Source organism: Macrobrachium nipponense, chromosome 22 (assembly GCF_015104395.2).
Source record: "Macrobrachium nipponense isolate FS-2020 chromosome 22, ASM1510439v2, whole genome shotgun sequence".
NCBI classification, from domain to species: Eukaryota; Metazoa; Arthropoda; class Malacostraca; order Decapoda; family Palaemonidae; genus Macrobrachium; species Macrobrachium nipponense.
Genome location: NC_087213.1, coordinates 46,360,910 through 46,375,599, shown reverse-complemented (window position 1 = coordinate 46,375,599; position 14,690 = coordinate 46,360,910). Strand labels below are relative to the sequence as shown.

General features: G+C 34.1%; 1 protein-coding gene across 1 annotated transcript in view; it reads right to left on the bottom strand.

Annotated features, from left to right (window-relative positions):
* The window catches only part of LOC135198624 (diacylglycerol lipase-alpha-like), a 273,416-nt gene extending 262,550 nt beyond the window's left edge, over positions 1-10,866 (bottom strand). Inside the window, exon 1 of the mRNA XM_064226381.1 lies at positions 10,656-10,866. Coding sequence (XP_064082451.1) covers positions 10,656-10,722 — 67 coding nt within the window. The 5' untranslated portion in view covers positions 10,723-10,866. The remainder of the gene's footprint in view (positions 1-10,655) is intronic.
* Between the last annotated feature and the right edge of the window lie 3,824 nt (positions 10,867-14,690).

The following is a 14,690-nucleotide window of genomic DNA, read 5'->3' as shown; positions in this document are numbered from 1 at the left end:
GAAGTCAAGTAGGGAGACAGATCCCAGGTAAGCGTTCCTTTTTGTATGGTCGTGCAGGACCTCTCGACTCCTCCTTCCTGGTGCTTCTGTACTCCCCTGTTAGCAGAGTTCTGAAATTATTTGGATCACGGCCTACTGTAAGGCAAGACCTTTTGTTATAGTCCTGGATCACGGACTCCCATTCTGATGTGAGGAGATATTTTTGTTATTATTATTTGTATATATATAGTTATATCTTATAATGAAACTGTTGACAGTTGGAATTTGTTGCCCCCTTTTGATTGTTTGGTTATAATTATTCTTATGATGATAACAGCCTCGTGGCTTTTATATTTGTTTATATTATAAGTTTAGATTATCAACATAGGTAGGAGATTAAGTGTTTTCTCCCTGTTACTCTTCGCCTTCCTTCCTATCCTATTTAGTTATAGGTATTGGTTATTTTATTCATTTTGATCTGGCCAGTTATATTGCATATTTTGTTGCATTTGCATTCATGTGTTTCTCTATTATCTCTGTTTAGGGCTTAGTTTTAGTAGTTAGGAATCCCAAGGGATTATTTAAGGACTAGAATTTGTCCTTGGCAGTCACAAGGTTGACTTTGATGAATTTTGTTTGTTAATAAATATTGTTGAGTTTTCCTGAGTGTTTTCGTCTCCGTTGACCATCTTTTGCTGGATACTCTGTAACAACACTGAGTATACATCCTTTAGTGCATACAAACCTGCACCACGGCCAACAAGGGTCGTAACAATATATATATATATATATATATAGATAGAGATATAGACATAGATATATATATAGAATAGATATATATATAGATATAGAGATATATATATATAATATAACTATATATATATAGAGATAGATATCTATATTATATATCTACTATAGAAGATATAGAATATATAGATAGATAGATAGATAGATATCGATAGATAGATAGAGTAATATATATAGCTATATCTATATTAATAGACTAAGATATATATATATTAATATATATATAATAATATTTTATTTAATTAAATATATATAGATATATATAATCTATAGATATATATAACATATAACATATAATATTATATATATATATAGATATCTATATAATATAGATATATATACTACTATATATATATATATATATCTATATATATATATAATATTATATATATATTATATATATATAGATATCTATATTATATAGAATATATATTATAGTAATATATATTAATTAATATTATATATAGCAATAAATAATATATATATAGGATATAGATTTCTATCTATCTCTAGATATATCCTATATATATTATATTAGATATCTATATATTACATATCTATAATATATATATATCTATAGATATATATAATATCTATATATATATATATATTATATATATATATAATATATATTATATATATATATATATATATATATCTATATATTAGATATTATCTATAGAGATATATAGAATATCTATATTATATCTATATATAGAGATATAGATCGAGATAAGAGATAATAGATATATATCTATATATATATATTATATTATATAGATATAGATCTATATATATCTATAGATCTATATATATATAGATATATGATATATATATCTATATGATTATATAATATTATATATATATATATATATATCTTATTTATAGATTAGATCTATATATAGTAGATATATATATATATAGATTATATATATTATCATATATATATATATAGATATATTAAATATATATAGAATATATACTAGATATATATATAAGACTATATATATATATACATATCTATATATAGATATAGTCTATATATATGTATATATATATCTAGACATATCTATATATATATAGACATATCTATATATATAGACATATCTATATATATAGACATATCGATTAATATATAGATTATATAGATATATAGATATATATATATATAGATTATCTATATATACTATAGACATATCAGATATATATATATAGACAATATCTATATATATAGCCATATCTTTATATCATATATATATAGACATATCCTATTATATATAACATATCTATATATATATAGACAGATCTATATATAAATAGACATATCTATATATATATAGCCATGTCTATATATAATATAGACATTATCTAAATATATATTTAGAGACATATCTATTATTATAGACTTATCTAGAATCTATAGACATATAGACATATCTATATATAGTATATATACGGACCATATCTATCTATAGGATATCGACAATATCTATCTAGATATCTTATTAGCTAGACATATCTCTATATATAAATAATATAGGACGTATCTATCTTATATATATATAGCATATCTATGAGATATATTATATTATAGATATATAGACAGATCTATATATATATATATTATTATTATATATATTTATATTATATAGACATATTCTATATATATATAATATATATATATATATAGAACATATCTTATATATAATTATATATATAGACCATAATCTTATACATAATATATATTGTAGAACATATCTATATATATATATATAGACATATCTTAAATATATATATATAAGACATATCTTAGACATTATATATATAGACTATCTATTCTATATATATATATACATGTGTGTGTGTGTTCCCATCCCGGTAAAGATGACGGTATTGTTGAAGTAATTCTGCAGTTTTGAATATTTTATTGCTGTATATTTTGTTATTTAGGACTTTCCTATAGTTACAAGTTAAGATCATTACCAGTAGACTATCTTTGTTTCAGGTAAAAAAAAAAGTATTTAGTACACTTATTGGGATTAATACCGTGGGGCTTACATACATATATATACGGCAATATATACATTATGAACCAAACAAAAACTTCTTTCAGTTTTCTTCTGACGATTGAAAAAGAAACCCACAAATTCAATTTGTAACTTGTTTACTTCTAAGTATTTACATTAAGTTTTACTCCACACTCGAGTACTTTCAGGCCCTTCTGTGGCCCATTCTCAAGAGATGTTTGGGATGTTAGCCTGGGTCAAGGCCCAGCAGTCTTCTGGAACTTCTTCTCGTTGTGCTGTCATTTATGCGATGGCTGTTCTGGTTTTCTTGAGAGTTGCCAATCCCCTCTTGTCGCTCTGATATCCTGAGCTGATGGTCAATGGGATTCACCCTTGTGGTAAGGGTGTGGTCACCGAAAGTCTGTTGGGCAGGAAACCTAACCTCCAGGTCAGCAGGGTCAATCTTAGCTTCTTTTAATATCAAAGCTCGGCTTATGGGATCTTCTGAGGTAAAACCTTTGTTTCCTTCAATTACTTTGATCTCTCTGATAATCGCACCTTCTACTACCCTCGCTGTGACTATTTTGTTGCCTTTTGTATATAAGCCTACTGTTTTTTGAAATCCATCCTATGGTCATTTTCCCAAACAAATGTCTAGCTATAGCACTCCCCTGAGAGTTAAGCTGTACTGCCCTTCTATGTTCTTGGACTCTAGTCCTTATTCCCCTACCTGATTCCCCCACATATCTGTCTCCACAATTATTGCAATATATACATTATTATTTGTGTCTGCGTGTGCACGCATGTGTATATCGAACTTCATCCTTTTGCATACGCACTTAAAGAAACTTATAACACGATAATTTAGTACAAATGCATAAAAGCTATAACTCGTGTTCCTGAATATCAAAATATGAAAGCTGAGTATTTTTAGTTTTTCAGGAGAACATAGCCCTATTTGCAGTTTATTTTCGAAAGAAAAACAGAGGTTAATTATTTTCATATCTTATTATACTTCAAGTTTAAAATGTTATTATCGAAGCTAGAGGAAACGTCAAAATCTAGAAAATCCTAAAAGAAAAATTTCATAATATATCGAAAAATCAACGACTGAACCATAACGATTAGCATGATCATCAGACAACGCACCCACATTCCTCTCAAGATCTTTTATCGAAATATCTGGAAATCGTTGATCACTGATCAAGACTAATAAGAAAATGATGACCTAAGAAATATAAATGAAATAAAAAAGTTACTATATCAATAACTTCCAACTAAAGAGATATATAAAGTTCCAATATAACATTGATATCTAAAAAACGAACACGAATAGATTGGGCAGCCACTGAAATGTTCCAATATAACATCTTTTATATCGGACAGTCCAAATGAAGGTAGTACATTCATTCCCAGCAAAGCCTTCGAGTAGGAACGACACTGTCAATCCACGCTCAACATCAAGAGCGCATCTGGGTTAATGGTCGGACATTATGAAAACAAATTGACGCTGTCGAGTCGAGCGAAGTTCAAATGTATAAAAGCGGCACATATAGTGGAGCAGAGCAGATGGGATTTTTCTCATTGCATCGTTAAAAAAATAATGATTCAGGGGGTGAATGCCAAATAAAATTGGAAACCTCTATATAAGAACCCGATATCAAAATGCTGTCTCAAGGCGAAAAATCTCGAAGTCGCCGCTAACTTGTGTAAAAGGTAAGTAAACTATTTGTCATATATTAGTTTTTACTCCTGTCTTTCTATTTGATTATATAATGTTTACAAAAGGTTTAAAATGACAAATCAGTCACCTACTGAATGCGGCCGCTAGAAGTGACGATGACTTTTAATGTGGCCTTCATGTGCAAAAAGGTCCCCCATCTCTGGAATATATGGAGATGCATCAAATAAAGTGACAATGAATGATCACTGAGGATCTCTGTGCAGTGTGAGACACTTGCAGTTACACTCAGCATCTTTTCCCAGGATGACCATCACGGATCATGTACACAGCCATTAATCTGAATTGTTTGATTAACATGGTTTTTCTCTCCTTCATGAAGTTTTAGCATTCAAGAAAAAATGTGCCCAGGAAAACATAACAATTACAACGATGCGGCCAATTCGAAAAACTGACTATATCTCACTTAAAATTCCCAACTTTCTGTACAGTTGTCATACTGAATTGACACGTCATGTCATAGCATTTTACTTCCTTTATGAGAAAAAAAGAACACTCAGCTTTTACTATGGCTCATACAATACCTACGTTAAATCATGAAAATTTAAAAATAAACTAATAAATGCGTCGATCTTCACGTCCAGCAAACTTTTCAACATGTAGGGGTTGTGATTAGCAAAGGTAAGCATCTTGTTCAAACATTCAACCAAATCCTAAGATCATCACTAATATTCTGCCTATCCCCTATGGCTCCTAGAAGTTGCAGGTGCACAGCCATGGATCCATCCCCGTATACCACGTTTGTTGAAGGGAGAAACCCAGTGAGCTGTAATATAACAGGTGTGTCTGTGTGTGAGGAACTACGTTCAAATTCAGTTCAATGGTGCACAAAAACATTCAGCCATATTCATGAATTTCTGGACGTCTGTGGATGACAACACTAGAAATATACATTCAGTTATGAGAAAATCACAAGAGCATGAATATCTGCATTAACAAGGGACACCGGTGATAGGATCCTTTCTTTAAACTCACAGTGGTGTTCATTGTTACCTAACTGAAAGGGAGTACCCCATACACCATACAATTTATCGTCAAAGGTTAGACAACGAATCCTGACTGACAAGTTTTGTCGCCAATGGAAAGACAGGTCTAGAATAACATGAATTTCAGCATGTAGATGGAGTACAGAATGCAAGAATCACATGGGATATAAGTGGCAATAGGTTATATAATGGACCAATCATTAAGCTACTAGCATCTCTAAAATATAGTAAAAGAGAATAAAATGACAAACAGTAAACCATTAGAGAGTCTGCAGAGGTCAACCAAGGCCACAAAATGAACCAGGACAGATAGATCTATGGTCAGCACGATCCAAAGGAAACTTCTACTGTAAGAAACTTAGTATATTTTTAAACCACCTCGCTCTCCCTGTAAAAAGGAATCATACCAGAATGCATATAGGCATGGGCATGACAGAGAACAAAAAGGACCAGAAACGTAACAAAATATCATCAGAGCTGTAAATTATTGCAAATTCTCATCAAATTGGAAAATGTACTGTTGATTATTGTCTAAAATTGCAATTGCAGGTATGGGTGGAGGAGAGGTTCGCCTTCAATAGACACGAATTTCTTGGCCCTCAAAGCATTGCGTTTTTCTGTGGAAGACTAAGTAAAATATTTACGCTTGAATGAAAGTAAAAATGGATGTGCCAAGAATTTAGGCGGTGTTCAAGTAACGGGAATAATTTGCTTCAGGAACTTAATCATCGTCTTCAAGCGTCGTGAAATCACCAAAAAAGTGAGAAAAAAAAGAATCCATATTAATACCGTGAGCCATGAGAGTGGTTAGTTTTCAATCTTAATCAGCGAGGATGTGTAATCACAAGAACTATATAATTGCGACTTTCATGAGGGATTTCTTAATTAATGATTAAATTCCACTAACACTTCTTACATTCACCTGTCAAGACGAACATTATGTGAATTTAGTTACATCCTGAAATTATGTATTCAAATTAGATGCTACTATGACATAAATGTTGCATTAACAACTCCAGAGACACGACACGTGTGGAAATTCACTAGTGTCAATCAGAAACACTAAGCTTATCTGACTAAAGATGGCCAATCATAAGTGCCCGCAACTTGGAGAGACCTGGGAGTACAGCTGTTACAGCTGTATTTCTCTTTGTTGTTGCCATTGACAAATATTGAAGAACCAAAGGATACTGAAATATTTAGATCACAGCAATGTCGTAAGTACTATAGATTGTTTTTTTTTTATTACTGAGCAGGCGATAGCACGATTTCAATAATTCAAAAAAGAAGCAAACGATTCCCAAATTCCAAATCGGAAGATTCGCTCAATTTCTGACGCGTTAAAACGCTGAATTTGAGAACCAGATGCGCCTTTTGTGCAAAAATAGCTGTCATGTACGAATTCCATGTGGCCTCGAAATTTGATTTCTAGAATGTACCAATTTGAGTGTTCATACCACTTTTCCTATTGTTATTGCCAACTCAACGATTATATCACCTACTTAGTACTGCCCCAATAACGGCCAAACAAAAGAAACAGCAAAACCCTAATGCTATTGCACGAATGTTCTCGTAAGTCTGAAAATGAATATCCTTGAATGAAAGCGAAACAGAAGGTGAGAATTTGAGTCAGAGGCGTTGCCATTCACATCCAAACTTGGCTACAGTTCGGACCAAAATTACTGGAATATCTTCAGGGAACAGAAAACACGCGTACCCCGTTCAAGGCCATTCTGTTTTGTGATGAAGCATCGAGTTGCCTTTCTTTCTTTTTCTCTACTGGAGGAAGGCTTCGACATTACTTCTAAAAAAGTAACGAGCTTTGTTATTTTTCTAGACGAATAGAGTTTCCCTTCCAGTTCTTTTCATTTTCTTCGGCAAAGTATTGAAAGCATACAAGACTTGTTAACAAAAGACACAAAACTCACAATTCATCAACTAATCACGCGAAGCCACCGTACGAAACTGGAAAATAACTTTCACACTCGTAGAATTAACAAAGAAATAAAAACTTCTAATACAGTTCGTTAAAGAGTATATCAAAGGTGCTTAAGTCAATTAAAACTTTCGCCGAAAGTTAGCTTAACTTTCAAACAACTTTTTTTCACTAAAAATCCGATGAATTTTACATTCCATAGCGTGTACGTACACACGTTTGTACACTCACAAATATGAAAGATACGCGAGGAAGGTGTCTCACACATACACACATACATACATACACGAGAGAGAGAGAGAGAGAGAGAGAGAGAGAGAGAGAGAGAGAGAGAGAGAGAGACCTCTCCTTCTTGCAGAGAAGAGACATAAGAATAGCAGAAATTTACAGACGTAACAAAAAGAAAAATTACACCTACAATAAAAAAAAAATAAAATAAAAACCGTCTTACCTACCACTTGGACCGTTACTCTGATGAAGAAATGCAGTACACCGAAACACTAAAGTTTTTACTGAGAAAAGCCAAGTTTGTCTGAATTGAATTCAACTACATACAGTAATTCCAGTTCATCAAGTTTCGTCTGCATTCCGGATAGAGCATTCCTAATGTATAATTTAAAAATGTAACTCATGAAACTTGGAAAGTGTTCGCTTACACCTATTATATATGTCGCCATCCAAAAGTGACAAGGCGTTAACAAACCCACCTAAAAGTGGGTTTTACGCTCTGCAGAGTAGCAAAGTGTCATTCACAGTAAGCGAATTAAACTCCGCTTTTCCCACTTAAAGGAAAAATAAACACATTCCCATTACAACAATGGTAATGACCATGTCGTAAGAGCATCGGGAATACGACCAATATGAGAAAACCTGGAATGGAAAAACACAGAGGAAAACAACGACAATTCAGAGATGCCCAAGTTTTCTGAAGATGCTTCAGAATAAACCTAATCGTATTTGCATTCTCCCGATTGCCTTCCACTTGGCGTTGGGTTGAGGAAAACACGAAATGTCCACCGAAGGTACGGAATGGAGAGCGCTGCTATTCTAATGACTTTCATATTATTACTGGTTTATGAGCAGGGCAGAGAATGAACAGGGAAAAGGAAGGGAATTCATGAACATTTTCTTCTCTTGGAGAATTCTGATTAACAGGCACTCTGGTCCCTTTCGATCAATTAACTCTCAACTTATCTTAAACCACTTCCAAGGTCATTCAAACGAAGAATCTTTTGTGGTGACATCATGCATGAGGTTGAAGTGTTCTCTAATGAATTAAAATCTCACTATATATAACACACACACACACACACACATATATATATATATATATATATATATATATATATATATATATATATATATATATATATATATATATATATATATATATATATATATATATACATATGTGTATATATATACGTATATATATTATATAATGTATGTATGTATGTTTATGTATATAGATAATGTATGTATCTCTATATAAATATATACGTGTATATATATATATATATATATATATATATATATATATATATATATATATACAGTATATATATGTATGTATATATGTGTGACACAAATAAATCATCTCCATACAATATCAGGGTATGACGAAATGTCACGGTAGACGAACCACAATTTACTAAAGCAAGAGGGCGATTGTAATTAAAGAAGAAAAAGAGAAAACTGAGTTCAGAAGGGGACCGAAAGGGCCGGATGAAACTGTCTGAACGGGGGAAAAAGAGAGAAGAAAGCGCCGACCCATTTGCCTGAAAATAAACGAGACACGCTTATTTGTTTTCAATAAAGGGGCAGAAATAAAATGAGTGACTATTTATTCCTTTTAATTCATTTTGAGAGTCTTATTCCGATTGAATCCTTCTTCATGATGTCATAATGATCAAACAGAGCTTACGGCTCCGGTTGGGATTTCCTATAGAAAAAATTGAGACTTCATTACTATTATTCAAGCCAAGGAAGGAAAGGGGCCGGGAACCCGGGGTGTGGGGTGTCGGGAGGGGGGGGGGGTGATATGCGGGAACTCTTTTCAAACTTCCCTGATATGTTAATCGACTACAGACTGGCTATAAATCTGCTTTAATACCTTTGAGAGTCGAAAGTTTTGCAATGTGAGGGCAATGTTTTGCTAAAAGAATACTGAAATAGAATAAAGGGTGCATATCATGTGACAGAGAGAGAGAGAGAGAGAGAGAGAGAGAGAGAGAGAGAGAGAGAACAGGTATTAAAAGAATATCAGTGTCCATCGAGTGTGGGAGTCCAGAACAATAGAACCAGATGAAAATGAACAGCGGGACACAATGGGCCAAGAGGAATTAAATGAAGAGAAGACCCGGACTGCGAGAGCAAAGGAATGAAAGAAAGAACGCAAAAGGGTTTGAATTAATTGGAAAGGGGTGACGCAAAAGTGCAATAAAAATGAAATGCAAGAAGGGGGCACTAATGCCATGCAAGGACGATAAGCACAAACCAGAAAAAAAGTATTGAGATGTTATAAAAACATAACAAGAATGAAAGAGTCGCTTAATATTAGACTTATATATGTAATTTGTGTATGTATGAGGACAATACATGCTCTTTTTTTATGTGCCTTTAAAAAGTATACTTGCCAATCACACATTTGGCACATTTACAAAAATAGTTACTTTTCAAAGCATTTTTCAGAAAAATGTCTCATGCGCTAAAACATTAGATATTAGGTCAGCGAAAACGCTTGTAAGAGCTAGGAACAACCATAGGAAAGAGAGAGAGAGAAATAAAAAGCATCCGCTTGATACAAACGAATTTAGACATTCTATTAACCGGTTTATAACACCTTATTGCAAAAAATAAACCTCCACGTGACAACTTCGGTCATATCACCAGCTTCCTGAAACACAAGTGGATCTAGACGGTTTGTTTGACGCTTCCCTGAAGATTGCAATTGTATAAAAGTCATGAAAAAACCCTTTACCCGTTCTAAAACCACAACACGTAATTACGTTAAACAAAAATTTAATTGGGCCCTAAAGGTAATGCACACGTTTACAAAACATTTTCCAAAATAAAATTGAATCTCATTGTTTTAATACGAATCTACAATATCAAAAGAAGACCGCATTCTTCCTGGTAACAACAACAACAACATTAACAATATAATAAATAATGTTAATAATGATGATCAAGATACTCACATAATCTGACATAAAGAAGGTACTGCATGGATGCTCGTGGGGTAGGGTCGAGGATGGTGCCCCGCATGGCCACATGGGCAATGCAGAACTCTACCACGACACATCCAGACAGGATGACCAGGTATCCCACCACATGCTCGCGTAACTCAGACCAACACTCTGCTCCCGCGCCATCTCGAGTTCCAACAACGCCATAGATCACCGCCAGGACGATTAACCTGGAAGTGCAAAAGGATGGATTTTCTCACAAACGTCTCAAGATATCGGTGATAGTCACTGCAGACTGCTATACACCAAGAAAAAATAACAAATCAATAAATTAATGAGTAACAGTGAAGGGGGACTCGGTAAATTGTTTAGGAAAATGGAGGGGAGCAGTCATGCAGTCTTTTCTGCTCACTAACCACTAAGAAAGGAGTTTAATGAGGAGAATATGTAAGACATTCTAAGCAGAGATGTGCACTTTAAACATTTCTTGGAACTAGACACAACACAGGAAAGGATTATCCATGAAGAGGATGACTCTCCAGCTTCATCGGTCTTCTCTTCAGGTGAACCAAATTTTGAGACCATCAACGCCTAAGTCAACTCACCGGAAGAATCACTTTGTCATAAACTAGAGAAGATAAATTCCAAGAAAGCATCAGTTACGAGAGATAGAATTAAATAAAAACCATCGATAAAGAACCGAGTCCAATGACACCATATATTTAAATATTGTTTAGTTTTACTCTATAAGAAAATATATCCACAACATAAAACACAACAAAGTTTAGCAAAACACACACACACAAAACCGGGGGCATCGAAGTTCAGTCTGTGAAATATAACTACAGTGTTTACAAAAAATAATTTGTATACTCAATTCTCTTTTACGCTATATACTCGCATGAGGATTAGACGAATGCAATGGGTAACTAAATTTACAACATTGTAACAACAGATGTGCTACAGCACCAAGGAGAGTAATTTCTTTTTTGCAGTTTTTTATAATTAACAAAAACATGAGTTAGTAAACCTATAAGTACACTGCACAAATGTTATATGGAACCTTCCTGAGCCTGCTGAATGCAATTCTCTTTCAGCAAACCGTTATATAAATAATATACCGAAATTCATTCTACCACTCGCTCATATTGCTCTGAACATGTGTTCCCATTTTTTAAGGATTTCCAATAATAAATGATAGAAAAATGATCAAACCATATTCATACCTTTGCAAAAAATTATAACAATGTACCTCAAAAACTGAAACAGTTTAATTCATATTACCAAAGGAAGGTTTGATATTCATTCAAGATTATATACAGTAACTATGCAGGAAAACCTGATCTTCAAACATCGAGTTCGGCGGATCATGAAAGAACCTTTGATCGACTAATCATGCATGACCAGGGCGATGAACTCTTCTCTCGAGCATTTATGCATATCATGATTCCATACTTAATCAGGCTATTAAAATGTCAATAAGAACAATGTGTGGGAATAGTCAGATGTGTACAGATAATTATAGAGAATTGCCTGTAGAATGGTTCCACAACTTAAAGAAGTGGGTGGGAGACTGCACTGGTAAATGAAAGCGGCTAGTAGACCTGACGTTTTGATATGGATATGAGATCCCATATCAAGCCGGAACCGGGATCTGAGTCTAGTCCCCATAAGTCAAGTCATGGATGATTTATACTCATTTGTGAAGTTGAGCAGCACTCTCTCTAAAACCATGCCGTATTTTTGGAATGGAGATACTATATGTGAGAGCAAACCTATCTCTCATGGATTCCAGGATTGAGTGATGGGCGACTTGGAAAAAGCTGTCATGTTGTCATTTCAAGTGGATAGACCTTTTTTTCGCTAAAAATTTAACATTTTATATCAGATTTGGAAGAATAGCTGATAGTTACCTGAAAATACAATATAGCAACCATTTTACAGGGTGGTTGCCAGATGACCACCCAATATGTAACATATGCCAAGGTACTGTTGTATGTATGTCCAAATAATATTAATGATGATAATTCACGGTATTTTCGCAATGGTGATACGGAATTCAATATAAAAGCATATACTGTATAATATGAGATTAACCATTTGCCACCCAACTCGACTCAAGTGTAGCCCATCCTTTACGTATTTGCATCTTCCACCTATCTGTTTTTCTTCGCTAAGATACATGCTAGCCTACATTACTAAATTACTAAAGATTTATTTTGAATTTGCTCGCAGCTTAACTCACGCTTTCTATAGCTAAAAACGAACAATCGTCTTCTAGATTCCTATCAATTTTACATAATCATGAAAACGAAGATGAAATCCAAAATTATGCATTCTGGTTGATAACGGCTCGCTTATTCTCTCGCTCGAACCTGATCGCACAATATGAAATGGTACAGTGCAGTAAACGAAGGACTTCAGGGAAATCAAGGAAGTTAGTCCCCCAATCTTTGCCTGATTCTAGAATGGTATTCTGACTGTTGTCTTTGTACGATTGAACTCGTGCTATAACGTAGAAAGCCATGTTCATGTGGGAGGCTTTCGTTAGATGTTAGATATTTTACAGTCACATCCCTGATAATTTCCTTAATCTGGAAAGTTTGTGATATTCGGTATGATTTCGGAAGATAACTTAACCATTAGATTTTGGTGCTGGGCAGGTGAAGGCACATTACAACATTTTTGCTTACTCGATTTTCGCCATGTGAGAGAGAGAGAGAGAGAGAGAGTGTTCAGTTGAGTTGAGTTGAATATAAAATTTGGGCCAAAGGCCTATGAGGGTCATTCAGACCTAAAATTGAAATTCACAGTATAAAAGGTTTGAAAGGTGTAACAGGAGGAGAACATCGCAGCTGCACTATCAAGTATTAGGAGAGGGTGGAAAGTATTATGAAGAAAGATAATATGAAAGGAGGTACAGTAAAAGGAACGAAAGTGATTGCAGCTAGGGGCCGAAGGCACGCTGCGAAGAACCTTAAGTAAGGCCTACAGTGCACTGCATGAGGTGCACTGACGGCACTACCCTCCTACGGAGAGAGAGAGAGAATTTGTTTACGTTAACAATAACTTATTTTATACGATGAAGTGGAACAAATCTTACCGCTGAACAAATCATCAGTTTACCCCCGGAAGCAGAGTGGTTTACGGGAAGCGACAAAGAACCTGATGCAAATAACGAGGAAGCTCTGCTAACAGAGCAAGATATAATAATAATAGACTTTAATCATAAACTTATCTGAAAGAGTTCGGTTTTTATTGCTTCGTACTGCATGGTGGCTATAAGCTATTTCAATTTATTCTCTGAAATACAATATTCTACCCGAGTGCTTCATATTGCGGTTATCTTCACACGCCAAACAGAATGTAAAATATTTCGGCCACATTTTCGAATCCATTTTCTACTTGGGTTCGTAGCGAGTGCAAAGCCACGGCTCTCTTTTCCAATGTTTTAAAGGCAAGTTTGCAATTTATGAAGCCTCTTCTAAGCAGGTTCAGCGTTATTTGATCCTGCGCATATTTTGCTTATGAAAAAGCTCCGTGGAAGCCGCGGCTGAAATTGCTTCTCGCTTGTCTTATGTTTAATACATTTTCGAGTCAATTTTCTCCCGCGGAATTTAGCACATCTTCCTAGATTTTTATTTTCTTCTTTATAAAGTAAACCCATTCATTTGCACATTAATATCTTTTGCTTTTATCTCGTAAGTCGAGAAGTGAAAAAAAAAAAAAAATCAGCAACAGCAAATGGCTTATTTGTTACTTTCAATGTCATCCATTGAGTCAATGCAAAAGAATCCCAAAGTAATTAAAAGACATAATCCTAATCCGGGCTCTTCCACAATACTTGCAAGTCATTTAAGTTTAATGAATTACGAGAGAGAGAGAGAGAGAGAGAGAGAGAGAGAGAGAGAGAGAGAGACTTCTTACTGGGCCTTTAACCCAAAGGGTAATCACTATCAACTGCCGATAATGAAGCTGCAACGGGAAAGGTGGAATGGAGAGACGGCAGGAGGAGGAGGAGGAGGAGGAGGAGATCCAATTCCCTCT